This window comes from Myxocyprinus asiaticus, chromosome 33 (assembly GCF_019703515.2).
Source record: "Myxocyprinus asiaticus isolate MX2 ecotype Aquarium Trade chromosome 33, UBuf_Myxa_2, whole genome shotgun sequence".
Classification (NCBI taxonomy): domain Eukaryota; kingdom Metazoa; phylum Chordata; class Actinopteri; order Cypriniformes; family Catostomidae; genus Myxocyprinus; species Myxocyprinus asiaticus.
Window position 1 is genome coordinate 26,562,272 of NC_059376.1, and position 18,603 is coordinate 26,580,874.

The 18,603-nt window shown below is 41.0% G+C and overlaps 1 protein-coding gene across 4 annotated transcripts in view; it reads left to right on the forward strand.

Annotated features, from left to right (window-relative positions):
- LOC127424217 (S-adenosylhomocysteine hydrolase-like protein 1) overlaps window positions 1-14,036 on the forward strand; it is a 48,255-nt gene extending 34,219 nt beyond the window's left edge. For 2 of the 4 annotated variants that reach the window (XM_051669200.1, XM_051669199.1), the window contains exons 12-17: window positions 3,661-3,755; window positions 7,531-7,629; window positions 7,749-7,817; window positions 7,971-8,049; window positions 8,151-8,271; window positions 8,574-14,036. In XM_051669200.1, the coding sequence (XP_051525160.1) occupies window positions 3,661-3,755; window positions 7,531-7,629; window positions 7,749-7,817; window positions 7,971-8,049; window positions 8,151-8,271; window positions 8,574-8,580 (470 nt within the window). In that variant the 3' untranslated portion in view covers window positions 8,581-14,036. Of the gene's footprint in view, window positions 1-3,660; window positions 3,756-7,530; window positions 7,630-7,748; window positions 7,818-7,970; window positions 8,050-8,150; window positions 8,276-8,573 lie in introns of those variants that run through there. The other 2 variants (XM_051669202.1, XM_051669201.1) reach the window with 1 other exon arrangement.
- Window positions 14,037-18,603: the final 4,567 nt, after the last annotated feature.

Here is an 18,603-nt window from a genome sequence, read left to right on the forward strand (position 1 = left end):
TGGCCGTGCTGAGTCTAGGGACATCGAAGCACTTACCTGGCTCCTTGTGACCACCCCCGGAACAGCCTGGGACGGGGGAGGAAGAGGCCTGTCCTCGTAACCCGTGGAGACTGCCACATCGGGGGTGGCTGTGTGCCACAGCTGGGCGCTCAGGGGCGGGAAGACCACCTCTGGAGCGCCAATCCTGCAAGGAAAAACCTGTGGATGGTAGTCGTGATGACGACCGTGCACACCGGGTATGTGACCCAGGGAGGAAGGAAACCGCTCTTTTACTGAACTGTTGGGTTGATTTCACCGCAGCCACTTGGGCAAATCAAACAAAAAGGCAACAAAAGATTTTCCACCCGGCCCTCCACCGGGGGATGGAGTGGTCTTCTTACCAGCTCCAGGTGAGTGGGATTCATCATCCCTGGGTCGCCCGTCTTAGGGGCGCTTTGAGGACCTCCGTGGGTTCTTAGCAGCCGACTGTGAGATGGGTGGCATCTGCTTCCTGTGGTGGGCTCCAAGCCGGGGCCGGGCCGAAGGGGCGGGCTGCGGCGGAGTCGGTGCAGTCACTGCAGGGGGACGCCCTTGGCGACGAGCAGACGGGGTGCGGGATCTTGAGCCGTGCTAGGGTAGGATATGCCGGATAGCCTCCATCTGCTGCTTCACTGCCGAGAACTGCTGTGCGAAGTCCTCGATGGTGTCGCCGAATAGGCCAGCCTGGGAAATGGGGGCAGTAAGGAACCGTATCTTGTCGGCCTCACCCATCTCGACCAGGTTGAGCCAAAGGTGGCACTCCTGGACCACTAATGTGGCCATCGTCCACCCGAGAGACCGCGCCATGACCTTCATTGCTCGGAGAGCGAGGTCGGTCGCCGAGCGCAGTTCCTGCATCAAATCTGGGGCGGAACTACCCTCATGCAGTTCTTTCAACGCCTTGGCTTGGTGGACCTGGAGCAGAGCCATGGCGTGCAGGGCAGAGGCGGCTTGTCCAGCAGTGCTGTAGGCTTTAGCCGTCAGGGACAACATGAACCTACAGGGCTTGGACGGAAGCTTAGGGCGTCCGCACCAGGTGGCAGCGATCTGCGGGCATAGGTGCACCGCGAGCACCTTATCCACTGGGGGAATTCGCCATATAGCCCTGGCTGCCCTGCCATCGAGGGTAGTGAGGGCGGGGGAACTGCGGAATCGGGGCCGGGCAATAAAAGGTTCCTCCCACGATTTCGTCAGCTCCTTGTGCACCTCCGGAAAGAAAGGCGCTGGAGTGAGGCGTGGCTGCTTTGAGCGGCGCCACGAGCCCAGGAACCAATCATCGAGCTGCGAGGGTTCAATGTAGAGCAGAGGGTTCCACTCTAACCCGACACTCGCGGCCGCCCGGGAAAGCATGTCCATCATTTTTGCATCAGCCTGTAACTGGGCAATTGTCCCTGAGGGGGGGAGCCCAGCTGAGGCTTCTGCGTCCGACTGGACAAGCCCACTCTCTGATGCTGCGCTCGAGAGCTCATCATCTTCGCGGGCTCCGAACAAGAGGCCAGACTCGCCGTGAGACGAGCGGCGGACTCATCCGGAAGCCCGACTGGGGCAGACGAGCGTGCTGGGGAATGGGAGGTCTGCGGGGGGATACCCGGCGGAGGCAATCCCATTGGGGTCCCCAAATCGCCCCCAGTGCTAGCCGCGCTGGCCTTATACCCGTAGGTAGAAGGACCGAGGCGGGGAGCCGCTGGGGTGGCTTGCTTTCTTAAGAAAGACTCGCAGTTAGAACATGAACCATCCACAAACGCTGCCTCTGTGTGGATCGCGCCCAGACACGAAAGACAGCGATCATGACCATCTGAGAGATAACGAGCGCAACCAGGAATAACACACAATCGGAAAGGCATCTTTAAAAAGACGTGTCTTTAAAAAGATGTTCCGTGTGTGCCACTCTTTTAGAGAAATATACTCTTTTAGAGAAGAAATCTCTTTCAGAAAATATACTTTCTTTTTCTGCCGAAGCACCCAGGGGCGTTCTCTGCAGTGCACCAGTACAGAGGAGGGAGAAGCCGCTGAAATGCGCCATCAGATTCAGCAGAGGTCAATGAACAGTAGAATTTCAGCTCAGTGAGCATGACCGTTCGGCTCCGTAGAGAAAATCTGAATGAGTGGTTGCATACCAGCTCCTTTTATACACGTATGTCCGGGGGAGTGGCATGCTAATACCACTCGCCAATTTTCATTGGCCTTTTATCAAAGACCAGAGGTGTCTCGGGCTCCCAAGAGTGACCCCTAGTGTCACTACATCGACACAACGTCGAGTGAGTGACAGATAGGGAACCAATATTTGCTCAGCATGTGATAAAATATCTGTAAAACAGAGTGGAGAGTTGTTGGGGTTAAGTGTTCATACTGAGAAGAGCTCTGTGTATTTTCTGCTGGTCAAAGGCATGCCTGTATTAAATCTGTTTCAATAAGGATAGATTTGTAACTGAAGAGATTTTGAAGACCGTATGAAATCACTTGTCAAGTGTATTTTTTTCCATTCCTGTTTTATCGTATTTCCTAGTTTGGACAGGACGTACTGAAGTGCTGTTCCCTTTTTTTAAATAGCCAGTAGCCTTTAGTTTACGTCACAGCCATGAACCATTTTTTTTCTACTTGCTGGTCAGTTGCAGGTGCTATTGTGGGGAGGGACAATTTCATTCTAGAGAGCATTTGATTGGACAAAAATCTGTGTAGTACAAAATGTGTTATTAATATATTTGGTCTGTAGGAGAAAGACTGTACATGTTAAAGCTTATATATCTCCTAAATTTTTATTTGATGAACTTAGCTTATATGGGTGTTTCCTCAAATTCGGGACATTGCGTGTCCCAGTGGATGATTTTTATGAAAACTAACAGATTTCAACAGATTCTTTTTTCTTTTTTGTATATATATGGAGGTTTTATTAAAGTTATAAACTCTTTGCCTTGCCTTCATCAATTATTTTTAGTACTTTACAAATTCCTTTTATGTATAGATTTTATTGTTTTAGCCCTGTCCCAGACCCAGACTTTAAATATTAAACTATGAAAATCCATGATAAAAATACAATTATTACATGTTTAAAACTATATTAATCTAAACAAAGATTGAAATAAACATAAACCATTTTAACATTTATTGTATATAAAAGGATTTCTATGATTTAAAAAAATAATAATATTTGTGTATTTGTTAACCAAGTCAGTGAAGAGCATGCATGATATGACATCTCAGACAAGTTATGTTTGAGGAATACAAAGAAAAGTCTGGGTAAATACTTGTGAGCAGAATGCTTTTATTTTAACGGAATTTCCAACCAAGCTGTAATTTTGCCAAATCATGCAAAAAGTGTGAAAATATTATTCAGTTGTGTGAATTTCGGATACATAAAACGTTAGCTATGAAATTTTACTTTGCAATACAAAGGAGTCGGTCATTTTATTTCAAAATATGTTAAAATGTAATTTGCACTATGGAAGTGTATTAAACACAATACAGAATTTGAGATGTGCTGGAAATGACATTATGGTGGGAATAATAAAAACAAAAGACAAAAAGTTACACAAATAAAATGTGATGCATGTACATACATGTGTACTGTTGGACATTGTTAGTAGACCAAAAAAAAAAGAGTTTCTAGAAGCAAGATATCTAAAGCCATTCCTGTTTTTACAGGGAACAAAAATGTTGTGACCAGAGAGCACTTGGATCGAATGAAGAATGGCTGTATTGTCTGTAACATGGGCCATTCCAACACTGAGATTGATGTGGTGAGTTGTTAACAGCCATTTTATCAGAATTTTTTTTTTCAGCTGTTAAAACCTCTCTTGTTTTAATCCCCCTCCAAAGGTGACCTTTAATTGTTGTACATCAAAAAGTATATATACTGTATATGTTTATATTTAACAGTTATACACCACACTTGTTGGTTCACCCAGCTTTTTTACTTAGTAGAAAATAAACAAATCACAGATATGACACAAAACAATTTTTGTTTAATAGCTGAACATTCTGGCTGTGTGAAACATCCCTCAAACAAATTAAATTACATTATTTTAAATAATGGCATATTTTTTTCCAGATCAAGTAGAGGAAAAATTTATGGAATCACTCAATGTTGTGGAAAAATTATGGAATCATCTGTGAAATACCGGCACAAGTCTAAAAATGCAAATTGAGTCTGCAGTTAAAAGAGAGTGCTTACAGACCTTAATGAGCTGTTGGACTTGGCTAATTGAAAGGAAACATGGCTCCAACAAGAGAGTTGTCAATTGAAACAATGGAAAGGATTATAAAACTCCTTCAAGAAGGAAATCCAACATGGAGTGTGGCAAAAGAAGTTGGTTGTTCCCAGACAGCTGTGTCTAAAATTTGGTGCAAGTATAAATAAAATGGGAAGGTTATAAAAGGAAAACATATGGGTAGACCAAGGAAGACGTCAAAGCATCAGGATAGAAAACTCAAAGCAATATGCCTTGAAAATAGAAAATGCACAACAAAACAAATGAAAAACAAATGGGCGGAAACAGGAGTCAATGTTTGTGACGGAACTGTAAGAAATTGTCTGAATTAAATGGGATTTACATATGGAAAAGCCAAACGAAAAGCAGCACTAACACCTAAACAGAAGAAAACAAGGCTACAGGGGGCTAAAGAGAAGCAATCATGGAGTGTGGATGATTGGATGAAAGTGATATTCAGTGATAAATCACAAATCTGCATTGGCCAAGGCGATGATGCTGGAACTTTTGTCTGGTGCCATTCTAATGAAACAAATAAAGATGACTGCCTAAAGAAAACAATCAGACTTCCCCAGTCATTTATGATATGGGGTTGCATGCCAGGTAAAGGACCAGGGGAGATGGCAGTCATTACCTCAAGAGTCAATGCACAGGTGTACATTGAAATTTTGGACACTTTTCTCATTCCATCGATATAAAATAGGTATGGTGTTGATGAAGTCATTTTTCAGGATGATAATGCATCTTGCAACAGAGCAAAGTGTTTAAGCTTTTCTTCAGGAAAGGCAAATCAACTCGATGACATGGCCAGCAAACAGTACAGATCTCAATCCGATTGAAAATTTATGGTGGAAATTGAAAGAATTGGTCCATGACAAGGCTCCATCCTGCAAAGCTGATCTGTCAACCACTATTCGAGAAAGTTAGAACCAGCTTGATGGAGAATATTGTTTTTCATTAGTCCATGCCTCAAAGAATTCAGGCTGTCATAAAAGCCAGAAGAGGAGCAACAAAGTACTAACTGTTGATTTTTTTATTTTATTTTTTATATTTTTTATGATTCCATAATTTTTTCCTCTACTTGATCTGGAAAAAAAAATATGCCATTAATTAAAATAATGTAATTAATTAGTTTGAGGGATGTTCAGCTATTAAACAAAAATTGTTTTGTGTCATCTCTGTGATTTGTTTATTTGCTACGAAGTAAAAAAGCTGGGTGAACATCCATTTCTTATCTGTCACTCACTCGACGTTGTGTCGATGTAGTGACACTAGGGGTCACTCTTGGGAGCCCCAAACACCTCTGATCTTTGAAAAAAGGCCAATGGAAATTGGCGAGTGGAATTTGCATGCCACTCCCCCGGACATACGGGTATAAAAGGAGCTGGTATGCAACCACTCATTCAGATTTTCTCTTCGGAGCCGAGTGGTTCTATTCATTGAGCTGAATACTCCGCGATTGTCATTCACCTCCTCTGCTGCATTCTACGGCGCATTTCAGCGTCTTCTCCCCCTCTGCACCGGTGCAGTGCAGAGAGCGCACCTGGGCGTAGACACGATCACTCAGGCTAGGGCTCGGCGCCTGTATGCCTTGAAGTGGCATCTGTTCGCTAAGTGGTGTTCTTCCCGACGCGAAGACCCCCAGAGATGTGCAGTCGGATCGGTGCTTTCCTTCCTGCAAAAGAGGTTGGAGGGGCGGCTGTCCCCCTCCACCTTGAAGGTGTATGTAGCGACCATTTCGGCACATCACGATGCAGTGGATGGTAAGTATTTGGGGAAGCACGACTTGATCATCAGGTTCCTGAGAGGCGCTAGGAGGTTGAACCCCCCCAGACCGTGCCTCATTCCCTCATGGGATCTCTCTGTAGTCCTTTGGGGACTACGGGGAGCTCCCTTCGAGCCATTGGAGTCAGCTGAGCTAAAGGCACTCTCTCTGAAGACTGCCCTCCTCACTGCGCTCACTTCCATCAAGAGGGTAGGGGAACTGCAGGCGTTCTCTGTCAGCGAAATGTGCCTGGAGTTCGGCCTGGGCTACTCTCACGTGATCCTGAGACCCCGACCGGGCTATGTGCCCAAGGTTCCCACGACCCCATTTAGGGATCAGGTGGTGAACCTGCAAGCACTGCCCCAGGAGGAGGCAGACCCAGCCTTGGCGTTGCTGTGTCCGGGTCGCACTTTACACATCTATTTGGATCGCACACAGAGCTTTAGAGACTCAGAGCAGCTCTTTGTCTGCTTTGGCGGACAGTGGAAAGTAAGCACTGTCTCCAAACTGAGAATCGCCCATTGGGTCATTGACGCCATCGTGATGGCATATCACGCTCAGCACGTGCCGCCCCCCGCGAGGCTATGAGCCCATTCTACCAGGGGTGTGGTGGCCTTCTGGGCCCTGACCAATGGCGCCTCTGTAGCAGACTTCTGCAGAGCAGCGGGCTGGGCAACACCCAACACCTTTGTGAAGTTCTACAATCTCCGGGTTGAGCTGGTTTCATCCCGTGTTTTGTCAGGCACGAACAGGTAAGTTCTGGGACAGCTGGCCGGGTGTACCGCTTGTGCATAGCGCCTTTCCCTCCCTTGAGGTGAAGACGTGCGCTGTTGACTCCCAGTAGTGTTCACAAAATGGTGATCCTGGATGACTTTCCTCCTTAGCCCTGTGACAGACGAGTTTGCGGAGAAACACGCTGTCGGCCCAGTACATGTGCTAACTAAGCCCTGTACTGGGGTAGGTGCTCCACATATGCTGGTTCCCCATAGGTGACCCCATGTGATGTATATTTGCCGCTAAATCGTTTCCCTGTTGGTATACTGCGTCTTCCTGGGCAGAGGTTCCTTTGCCCCCAGTCACCGTGTTTGTAGAGTTCCAACGCTCTCGGGTAGGACCTACCATGGGACTTCTCCACATGACATACTTCCGACAAGACTTGGTAAGACCATGTGATGTAATTCCACTCAAAATACCCCCCCCCCTTCTCTGGGCGGGGTGTGGTCTCCGCTGTGTCTTCCCCTTGGGAGTGACACCCCCCACCCCCGACGTAGACATTTATGGGCTCCCAGTCGGTTAATAAATTCCACTCTTTTTATTTCTACGTCAACAGCTGTAAATGTTCTAGAAAGGAGAATGTATGAGCAACACGGTCACTTAATCAACCTGAAAAACTCTTAGATGCATGTTTCTAACAATAAAGAGAAATACCCTTCCTGTGTGCTCAGTAAATTTGTTTTAGCTTTTGAACTTCATTGCCCTGTGCTGAAGTGAAAGTGTTTTTGTGTACTCAGCCAGTAAACTGTTGTTTCTCTGTTGCAGGCGAGTCTGCGAACTCCAGAGCTTACCTGGGAAAGGGTGCGCTCACAGGTCGACCACATCATCTGGCCTGACGGGAAACGAGTGATATTACTGGCTGAGGTCTTTCCTTACTCTCTTTCTTCTTTAATGAAACTGCATCTCTCTATGATAAATCTCTGTCCTTTATGTGCTTTTATGCACCTCAGTACATCTTTGCCCTTTCATATGCAAATTTCTAGGGCCGGCTCTTGAACCTGAGCTGCTCAACAGTACCCTCATTTGTGCTATCAATCACAGCCACAACTCAGGTAATTTAATCTGCCACAAGTTGGATTTTAGTTTTAGTGGGCTTGTACCATATTCATGTTCATGTTCTGAGTGACTCTGAAAAGTTGTATGATTGTTATGCCTGACTGAACATCTCTAATCACAGACTGTTTTGTTGTTTGTTTTAATGTTAGGCTTTAGCCCTGATAGAACTGTATAATGCACCAGAAGGTCGCTACAAACAAGATGTGTACCTACTGCCAAAGAAAATGGGTAAGCAATATCTGAACCAGTCACCAACTCAAATAAAGCGGTGATGTAGAGCAGTTGTGATAAATCACAAATGTGTTTGTGTACGTGTGTATGTGTTCCAGATGAATATGTGGCTAGCTTGCATCTGCCCAACTTTGACGCTCACCTTACAGAACTGTCAGACGAACAGGCCAAATATATGGGCCTCAACAAGAATGGACCCTTTAAACCAAATTACTACAGGTAGGAGAGGGGCTCTGAAAACAACATAAAATAGGAATACATTTTATTGCACATTCACTCATGAAGATTAAAATGTTTGGTCATTTCCTGCCCTCTGCTGGATCCTAATGAAATTCTCATGTACAGCAACAGTAAAATTGACATTGGTATTGCTATTTATTTACTTTTTTTATGTTTTTTTTCCAAAAGTAATTACATAAGAAGCAGAAAATAATAATTGTGAGAAATTAAGATATTGAACATTAAATACTAAACATTTATGACATAAATCAATTTCTTTTTTCTATTTTTCTTATATACAGATATTAGTGTGACGGGATCAATTCAGCCTTCATAAAAGATGGAGAGACCTATATTAACAAGTGAAGCTAGAGATTTATTTTCTATTAATATACATTTATTAAAGCAAAACTTGATTTTACTGAATGTTATTCTTATTTAATAGTGTTACTAACGTACAGTGACAAAGTATATGTTCATGTCACTTTTAGTATTATGTATAGTGTAAGAATTTATGTATTATTACATTTGTTGTAAATCTTTTAACCTACATACAAAAGGACCACTGTTTATTGCTCTTAAAGTGTGCCAAATATTGGTTATACTGTAGTTACTGATCGTATAGGACAGTTGATAATTGTTACTGTTTTGTTTTTACATGGTTATTCGATTCACTCAATGTAACACTAAACTCATTTATTAGAGACAGAAAAGTTGTCTTTGTGGCTTTTTAATATAAAAATTTTAGTCTTGGTATAATTTGCCTGATTAATTGCTCTTGCATTAGAAAATCTAACAGCTTTTTGAATGAATGTACTATCTATTACTGCTAAAAGCTAGAGTTTTCTGGCAATATGATACACACCACTGTGTGCTGAAACTTTCTCAACCCAGCAGCACCTGCTGCGAAATATATCCCGAATGGGGGATTTTATGAATCGTGTAACCAACAGGGATTATTTTCCCTGTTACACTCTCACATACTTTGAACATCTCTCTTTGGCCTTTTAACAAATTCTTGTGCTAAAGTAATGTATGCTTTATAGGCCAATCTTAGATGAATATAAATGCAACTATAGTTATATGATTAAAGTCAGATTTTGTGAGAGATTTATTGAAAATTATTAACCCCTGGTACCGAACAAACCCACACATAGACAGCTTGACTAAAAATGAATACTCATATCTTGATTACCATCTCTAAAGGACTTCAAATGTCTTAAGAAAATATCACTGTGAATACTGTCATTTCAGTATTTGCCTCATCTGCACTTTGTTTGTGATATACCTTGCATCCTTTGTCAAGTGTGTTCCCTCTGCTTTGATGTCATACAATCTCCGTACAAGCTGCATTAAAGATCTAACTGTCACAAAGTCTGCACTTTGAAAAATACTTATGGTATTAAATTATATCACATCTGCTTGCATTATTTTGAAGTTTATTAATCTGTAACAATAACATAATTTAAACAAAATTACATTTTGTTTCTGTCTACGATAGGAGGTTGGGTGTAGTACAAGAGGTTGTCTGAAGTAAAGGGAATCTGGTGGGAAAATAACAATAAAAAGTTTACAGTAGCCTATAGAGAAGGGACCACAAGGGGGTGCTAGGGGGTCGATGGAAAATTTCAGAGGAAGAAAAATTGTTCATAAATGTGAAAAGGGGAATTATATTTACCAAATTTAACATAATTTTCATTTCAGTTTAATCAAAATGATTCACTTCAGGTTTTTACATTTAACATTACTCAAATATTGTGGGCTTTTTACCCCAAATACTATCCTTGATAATGACAAATATTTATTTTGTCTCAAAATAAAGGTGATAATTTATAGGATATTCATTAGCTACATAAATTTGCAACATTTAAAAAATTATTAAATATTAGATCAAATTACATAAAAATCTCATGGAACAGGAACATTTTTGCAGTTCACAGTGACAAACAGGTGTTCAGGAAAGTCCTGTGGTTGTTTATGATGCTATTTAATGTTTTGAGAGAAAATAAAATCAAAGGTGCCTTTTACACCGGGGGGCCTTCAGTCCCGTTGTGCCCTACAATAACAATATAAAAGTCAATAATTTAAATAGTTTTATCACAGTTTAAATTGGTCTTTATACTTATTATATTTTAGGAAGAGAGTCCCTCGCAAGGCATTCATCATATTTGGGGGTCCTTGGCATCAAAAAGTTTTAAAACCCCTGGCCTAGAGTAGGAGAAAAAAGACATTAACTACCTCCAGAGGGCACTTGAGGGCTCATAAAGCTGAATCGTCAAAAGTGAGTGTGCGCTGCTGCGCAAACGAGGAAGTATCCACAATATTCTCAGCGAGTCCACTGTATTTTGCAAGGTGGGCGGAATTTCTGGTTGACTAGCGGAAGTGCGATTGGTTGGCGTTTTGTGTGTAACTGGTCACTACTTGCTTGTGTGTCATGCGGTTAGATTCTTGCTTTTTAAATGGTGTGAGATGTCTTTACATTTTCCTGGACAATGTGTGCAGTTGATGGTTATCCTAATAATAGAGCCTGAACCATATGGGATTTTTGAGACCGATACTGATTTTAGAGGGGGGAATTTCACCGATATGGTGGCCGATATAGCTAATTTATGGGCTGGAATGAAAACAGACCTTTTCTATGTGGATTTTTCACCGATTTTGCACTGATATGACTATGCAAAGGTACTCAGAAGGCTGCTTTCTAAAACAAATATTTTTATCAAGGAATATTTGACATTATTATTATACATTGTCAACAAATTCTAGAAATGAACACTGAGAAAATAAAGAATAAATAAAAATACAATAAATACATCAGTACTGTATGTTCAGTATCAGTCTATGGCTGACCATTTAAATAAATAATAAATTAAAATTATAGCTAAATAAAAATCAGTACTGTATGTTTAGTATCAGTCTATGGCTGACCATTTAAATGAAGAATAAATTAAAATTATGGCTAAATCAAAATCAGTACTATATGTTTAGTATCAGTCAGTGGCTGACCATTTAAATAAAGAATAAATTAAAATTATAGCTAAATAAAAATCAGCACTGTATGTTTAGTATCAGTCTATGGCTGACCATTTAAATAAAGAATAAATTAAAATTATAGCTAAATAAAAATCAGTACTGTATGTTCAGTATCAGTCAGTTGCTGACCATTTAAATAAAGATGACTATTTTAATACTGCCAGTCAGTTATTGGCAGTTTGTAAAACAAGAAGCATTTACACCTGCCAAGTCAAGAGATAAACAGCGACAACGGTGTTACGCCGTATTCTGCAATACAAGTTCAGAGGAAACTTTCAATGGTGGAAAACCAGACTTTTAAATATTACATTTTGTAAATGCAACGACTGGAATTGTTCGGTTGAAGGGGGTACCAAACTGCAAATCCTTAATAAAACAGTTTGGTAAATACATGTTTGCACATTAGCTTCCACTCAGTTGACAAGCAATGAAAGTAGCTATGTGGTTAGCTAGTTAGCTATAAGATCATTGCCATGGAGAGTAAAAGACAGACATTATTTACTTTCCAGCATTGCGTCTCATCAACTAGGTAACAACGTAGCGTGAAATCAACACTCAACAGACACAATCCACCACTGCACCGTTGTCTGCTGAGCTGCAAAAAGATGCTCTGACAAACTATAGTTGGCTAACATAGCAAACAGATGTGATAAACATGAGTGACATGATTGTCAGGGACAGGGTTAACGTTATATTAGATATACTGAAAAGGGAAAATTATGGGATCATTGTTTATTAACTTTCCAGTATGTATTTCACAAACTAGTTAACAACTTACCGTGAAGACACCGCTTAAATCCGCACTGTCTGCAGAACCACCGTCAGCTCAGCTCTGTAAACAGTGGAGTTGGAGCGCGCTCTGCTGGACAAACTACGCTATGACACCAATTCTAAAGCATTGTTTTCTGTATTATATGCGCGTATCGGTAAACATATACACTGATATGATATATCTGTGAAAGGCTAATATCGTACCTAATAATCAAGCAAAACTGAAGTTTTATCTAAAACAGCAATGTTATGATCAGAAACCACTCGCAAAGCAAAGCGCTCCAGTCCCAGATGCTGCTTCTTCCATCGGCTGCCTACAGAAGGACTGACATAGGAACATCTGTTTGAAAAAGCTTGTAATCATTTGTTTGTATGCTCTTTTCACTTTATTGGCAAGAAGTCAAGAGCAGGGATTACTTATATTATCCACCGTTACGGTCCGGCTGCAATAGACGTCCAGAAACAGAGTGCAATGAATTTCATATAAACTATAGCATTATTGTGCTAACAGGTGTGTGTACATGTGCTGAAAGTTCATTAGACATTTTGAGAGTTTGTTCATTTCTATTCAGCGTTGGCCTTTGTGAATGCTTCACGTGTTTTAAAATGGCATTAATATTGAATATAAAAAGGAACTGTGGTTCCCTTATGACTCAGTACACTTGACATTGCGTTCTGCTGCGTTCTGCTAATGCATATGGGGAGTGTCCTTCTAAATGACCTAGTTGAAACCCTTCTACAATAATGCCAATATTCTAATATTGGCTATGGTGTTTGAGCCTCGTTCTTTTAGGCGCGAAGCTGTCTGCTATAAAAGCAGGCGTGCAAACACCATTCCTCAGAATTTTCTTCCTTCAAGACAGCGATTCATCTCTCATCTAGAAGCCCTCTACTACTTCACCGTCGACTACACGAGTCAGCGGGTGGGATCTTAACGGCAACGAGAAGACTCTCCGCTCTCCTGCAGTGCTCCGGCGAACATCACTCTGCCTCGCCGCTTGACACTTTCCTGGTGAAAGGGCCGCTTCAGCATCCTGACTCCCCGCAGCGCTTCGTGTTTCCTTATAAGCAATTGTGATATTGTGTGTGTGTATATATATATATATATATATATATATATATATATATACAAATCATTTAGTGTGGCGTGATGAGACACTGTTCCCCATATGCATTAGCAGGACGCAATGTCAAGTATAATGAGTCGTAAGGGAATGTCTCGGTTACTTACGTAACCTCGGTTCCCTGAGACAAAGGGAACGAGACATTGCGAATGCTGGCCCCACTACAAGACTCAAAGTTCTTTGAGATGCGAGCGAAGCACTCTTTGTCCCTCAGAAAATTATGAGGAATGGTATTTGCACGCATGCTTTTATAGTGGACAGCTTCGCGCCTAAAAGGACGGTGCTCAAACACCATAGCCAATATTAGAATATTGCCGTTATTGTAGAAGGGTTTCAGCTAGGTCGTTTAGAAGGACACTCCCCATATGCGTTAGCAGAACGCAATATCTCGTTCCCTTAGTCTCAGGGAACCGAGGTTACGGACGTAACTGAGACGTTTTCCTGAACTGTCTGTGAGTAGTGACGATGTTTTCAACTGTTTTCATGCTGTGATGCTAAATGGATAAATTCTACAGTGAAAGACCATAATTATTAGATGAGACATGTACAGTAGTAAGATGTTTTATCACATTTGAAATGAACTGTTTTATGATTTTCCTCCTTCCTGCATTTTTCTTGCCTGCAATTCACATATCTTTTGAGTGTCTTTGCAGAATTTGCATGTCTTCCATTAAGGGGAAAAGGTGATTTGGAAAACAGTGTGGAAATTTAATTGTACAGTGCTTTTAATAATACATACTGTTTTATAGTTGCTTTACAGAGAACATTGAACTTTTGTGTACAATGTTTATAATGTACAGTATGTCCAAATAAATATGTTTATTTGTATTGAATGTACTTCTTTTTGTACAGTACAGTTTATTGTGTGGCTGCTAAGACATCATTATTTCCTACACAAGAACAATAAATTCAATCCATCAACAGTATCAGTAGTTCAGTATATATTAAAATATTTAATGTAGGTTATAGCATTTAGATACAGAGATTATGTATTTAAACTAACCATTATAAAGATAGATTGAGCTTATTACACATTCATCTCCCACAAAATATTTGTTTTTTTATCCAAAAAATAAATAAAAATAATAATATGGCAGCATGACAGTATCATCGCCTGAGTCCTGCAATATACACAAGCATCCTGCTGTCTGGACCTCCCCTGTATCTGCAGTAAGTACATAATCCCTGTACAACAAACTATTCAGGTTCTGACTAGACTCAATATATGCTTTAAAATAACCATAATTATCTACAGTTCTCAAAACATTTCCACCTTTACAGCTGTGAAGGCGCTAATAGGCTACATATCTTTTCAGGTTAGTCTGCTCAGGTTCTAGGTTCTGTTTTAGGTAACTAAAATGCTTCTATATTTGGCCATCATCCTGAAATCCACATTCATTAACAGATAGGTGAGGAAGAACAATATCGCTTCACTATAATTCTGTGATCATTTGTTCTCAAGTTTCCGTCATTTTTAATGCTGCGTTAGTACATAACATAATGATTGTTTACACTTAACCAGAAGTTCCGCCCACATTGCCAGCAAAGCGTCATGAGACTCAGGAATATTGTGGATAGGGTTTGTCACCAACACGCACTTCCACCAACACCTCGATGACGTCATTTTTGCCGCACGCAACCTCGCAAAGAGTATAAACCAGGCTTAACAACAATAACATAAAAAACAGTAATCACAAACTTTTGGGATTGGTCCGTCCTACCCCACGCTTAGAAAAGTAACACACAACGTGACAATAGGCTCGTTTGAGATGAGCAAGTTCTGCGCAGAGCCAATCTCCAGTGATCAGCGGCAGGTGCATGCCGGTTAGAAATCTGTCCGACTTGCTGTGATGTCATGGTGACGTATGCCATAAAAGTCTAGTGAGAGTGAGGCGCGCGCAGCTGTAAGAGCCAGGCGGCTATGGCAGGCACTTGTATCATTTAATATTCAGATTTGACTATCCATAATTATGTTTTGACATGTCAAATCTCCAATTTCAGATATATATTATGCATTTTTGACTAGTAGTAATTCACATTTAAGATATCTATAATGCATTTCTGACTAGTCATAACTTACACTGAAGATATCTGCAATGCATATCTGACTAGTCATAATTAACATTTAAGATATCGGCAATGCAACTTTGACCAGTCACTTGTTTCCATATGATTGCATTGAAAACTATTTTCAGATATCTACAATAAAGTTTTTCCCTAGCAGAAATTGTAATTACAGATATCTACAACTGACATATTACTAGTACAAATTATAATTTAAGATATCTCTTATTAAGTTGTTACTAGTAATAAAATCAATTGTAGATATCTGTAATTGAATTATGACTAGGCAGGACTTAATTAAAGATATCTTTAATATGGTTTTGAATAATCATAATTTAATTGCAGATATCTACAATTCTGCATCTTTAAATATATCCAAAATAAAGTTTTTTTGATATCTGAAACTAAGATATGACTAGGCAAAATATAGTTGTAGATATCTTGAATTGGATTTATGACTAGTCAATATTTAATAGGAGATATGTTTAATTTGAATTATTACTAGTCGATTTTCATTTAAAGATATCTATAATGTATTTATGGATATCTCAAACTGATTACAGACCAAGAAGATATTTATTTGGAGATATCTGCAATTATAAATCTGGGAAGATTTCAACAGAGATCTTAAATCAACATTCTTACTAGTGAAAATTCCTTTACAGATATCTAAAATGCTTATGCAAATTGCCTCTGCTATGCCCGCCTTAAAATTTTTAAAAAACAATCCTACCTCGGAAATGTTTGCCTTCCGCCATTTTGTCTGATAAAGAATTGATCTTTTAATGTTAGTCTGGCATGTTGGTGTATTTTCAGCATAATTTTGTTTTGCAATTAAAAGAAAAAAAAAAAGAAAAACCAATACTAAGGAACAATGATGATGGAGCACTTGTAAAAATGATTTGTATCAGCCATCAAAATCAGAAGAGACCCCTACATTAGCTCAAAGGTCAATTGCACATTGCATGTCTACAGTAGGCATGTAATTAATTGTTAGAGACAAATTTTATTGATACATGTCTCATCACTCCAACACAACAGTACTTCTCTCAGTGTTAGTGATGTCCAGTTCGTGAACGGATCATCCTTTTGAACCAGTTCTTTTTAGTGAACAAGTTGAACTAGTTCACCAAATCGGACTGAATCGTTTGAAACAGTTCGCATCTCGAGTCAACACTGATCCACAAGTTACTCTATCTTAACCTGTCTCTCAGATGTGCCTGACACTCCGAATCAAAATGAGCCGATAACCGGGAGTAATATGATCCTAGAACTGGTGATATCTGCTTTTGCCAACTCTTCTTTGCAATTAACCACTCCAACTAGTTCGCAAATCGGACTGAACGCTCGGGTCGCAACAGCTCTTGAGTCAACAGTACACTGAACTGAGAATTGCCTCTTTCAGAGGTGTCCAACATACTGAGAACCGATGAGCTGCTGACATTGAGCATGTGTGTGATTAAGGGGCGAAATGTATATTTCAAGTGTATTTTGCTGAATAACAAATAAAACATACTGGAAATATGTTTATGACTTGATTGTATTACCGTTTTTATCAACATATGAAGATAATCCAGTCTACAGCTCTCGAGTCGACAGTACACTGATCCGAGAACAGCAGCTCTTGAGTCAGCAGTACATTAAGTCGATCACAGCAGTTCTCGAGTCAACAGTACACTGATCCGAGGACAGCAGCTCTTGAGTCAACAGTACATTGAGTCGATCACAGCAGTTCTTGAGTCAACAGTACACTGATCCGAGGACAGCAGAGTCAACAGTACATTGCGTCGATCACAGAAGTTTGTGAGTCACCAGTACACTGAACTGAGAATCGCCTCTTTCAGGCATAATATTGAGAACTGCTGATCAGTGAGCAGCTGATGAGCATGCGTGAACTGAGGACTTGAATTAGGCGGTGAAACATTTCAGTCGAGAGATGTTAATAAATTTTACTATTGAATATTGTGCATGCAGATTAAATCTGAAGTTGTGATGAGCTGGATCATGGATTCTGTAAAAAAAGGGTGAGTTGATTAAGACTAGGTTAATCACTTTTTATGCTTTAAACATGTGTAGAGCCAGCAGTAGTGTGGTCTTATTAGAGAGCATGCGCAAATCAACAGAGCCCAAAGGCTCGAAGGGGGGCCCTGCAAGCGCATTTAGGACCAAAGTTAGGTTCCATGTCGGGACTGTAGCTGGCTGAGGTGGATTTAATCGTCTTGCTCCTCTAAGGATCTTTATGATTAAATCATGCTTGCCTATAGTGGTGCCGGCTTCAGGTTCGTGATACGCAGATATAGTCGCCGCATAAACTTTTAGTGTTGATGGAGTGAGTCCTTAGTCTAATCGCTCTTGAAGAAATATGAGAATTTCATGTATGGGGCAGTTTACTGGGCCTTTGCCTTGTGAAAGACACCAATCAGTGAACACATTCCATTTTAGCGTGCAGAGGCATCTTGTGGACAGTGCTCTGGCCTGTAAAATGGTGTTTATGACTGAATGTGTCAGTTCTGGCACGTGTAGCGCACTCCAATGCCAAACCATGCCTTGTGTTTGAGAGAGAAGATCTGTCTTCAGCGGTATTTCCTATGGAGGCCCGTCCAGTATTTCTACCATCTCCAGAAACTAGGACTGACTGGGCCATTTCGGCGCAATTAACAGAACTGTTTCCATGTCCACTCGGACTTTGCTGATGACAGAATGAAGGAGGCGCACCGGGGGAAGCGCATACTTGCATTTCACCGGCCATATGTGGGCCAGCGCGTCATGGCTGTTTCACACCTGTTTCCAGGTGTCGAAAGTCGGGCGTCCATTACACACCGCACCCCTACCTGTCTCAAAATGCATTTGTGGTCAACACTTTCCTTCTGAAAACTTGACCCAGCATAACACCCTATTGGTAGAAGGCTCACGCTGGCCATGGTGCTAGAGCAGCCAGACAGTGGGAGTTACCACGATGCACATGATAAAGAAATGAATTCAGTGGTAATGTTTTTTCAGTTTGAACTGAAACAGACACTGAAGAATGGTCTGTACGTGCTCGTTCATGAGGTGCGCACAAATGAACTCCTAAAAAAGATGATTTACTGGCAGTTGACATTAGACCAGATTTTCCATATGGCAAAGCAGCAAGTCTCTGTGTTCGCTCAGTAGTGCCTCTGATTGGCTAGAAATAACCAATCGCTGAAGTAATTCAAAACACACACACTGTTCATTTTCAATGGGGCGAGCGGTGCATCGATACATTTAGTGAACGTGCAGGGAGCCAGAGACAGACTGAAATCAAGGACATTAAATTGATACGCAATTCCCTTGAACATGAATCTAAAAAGCTGCCTGT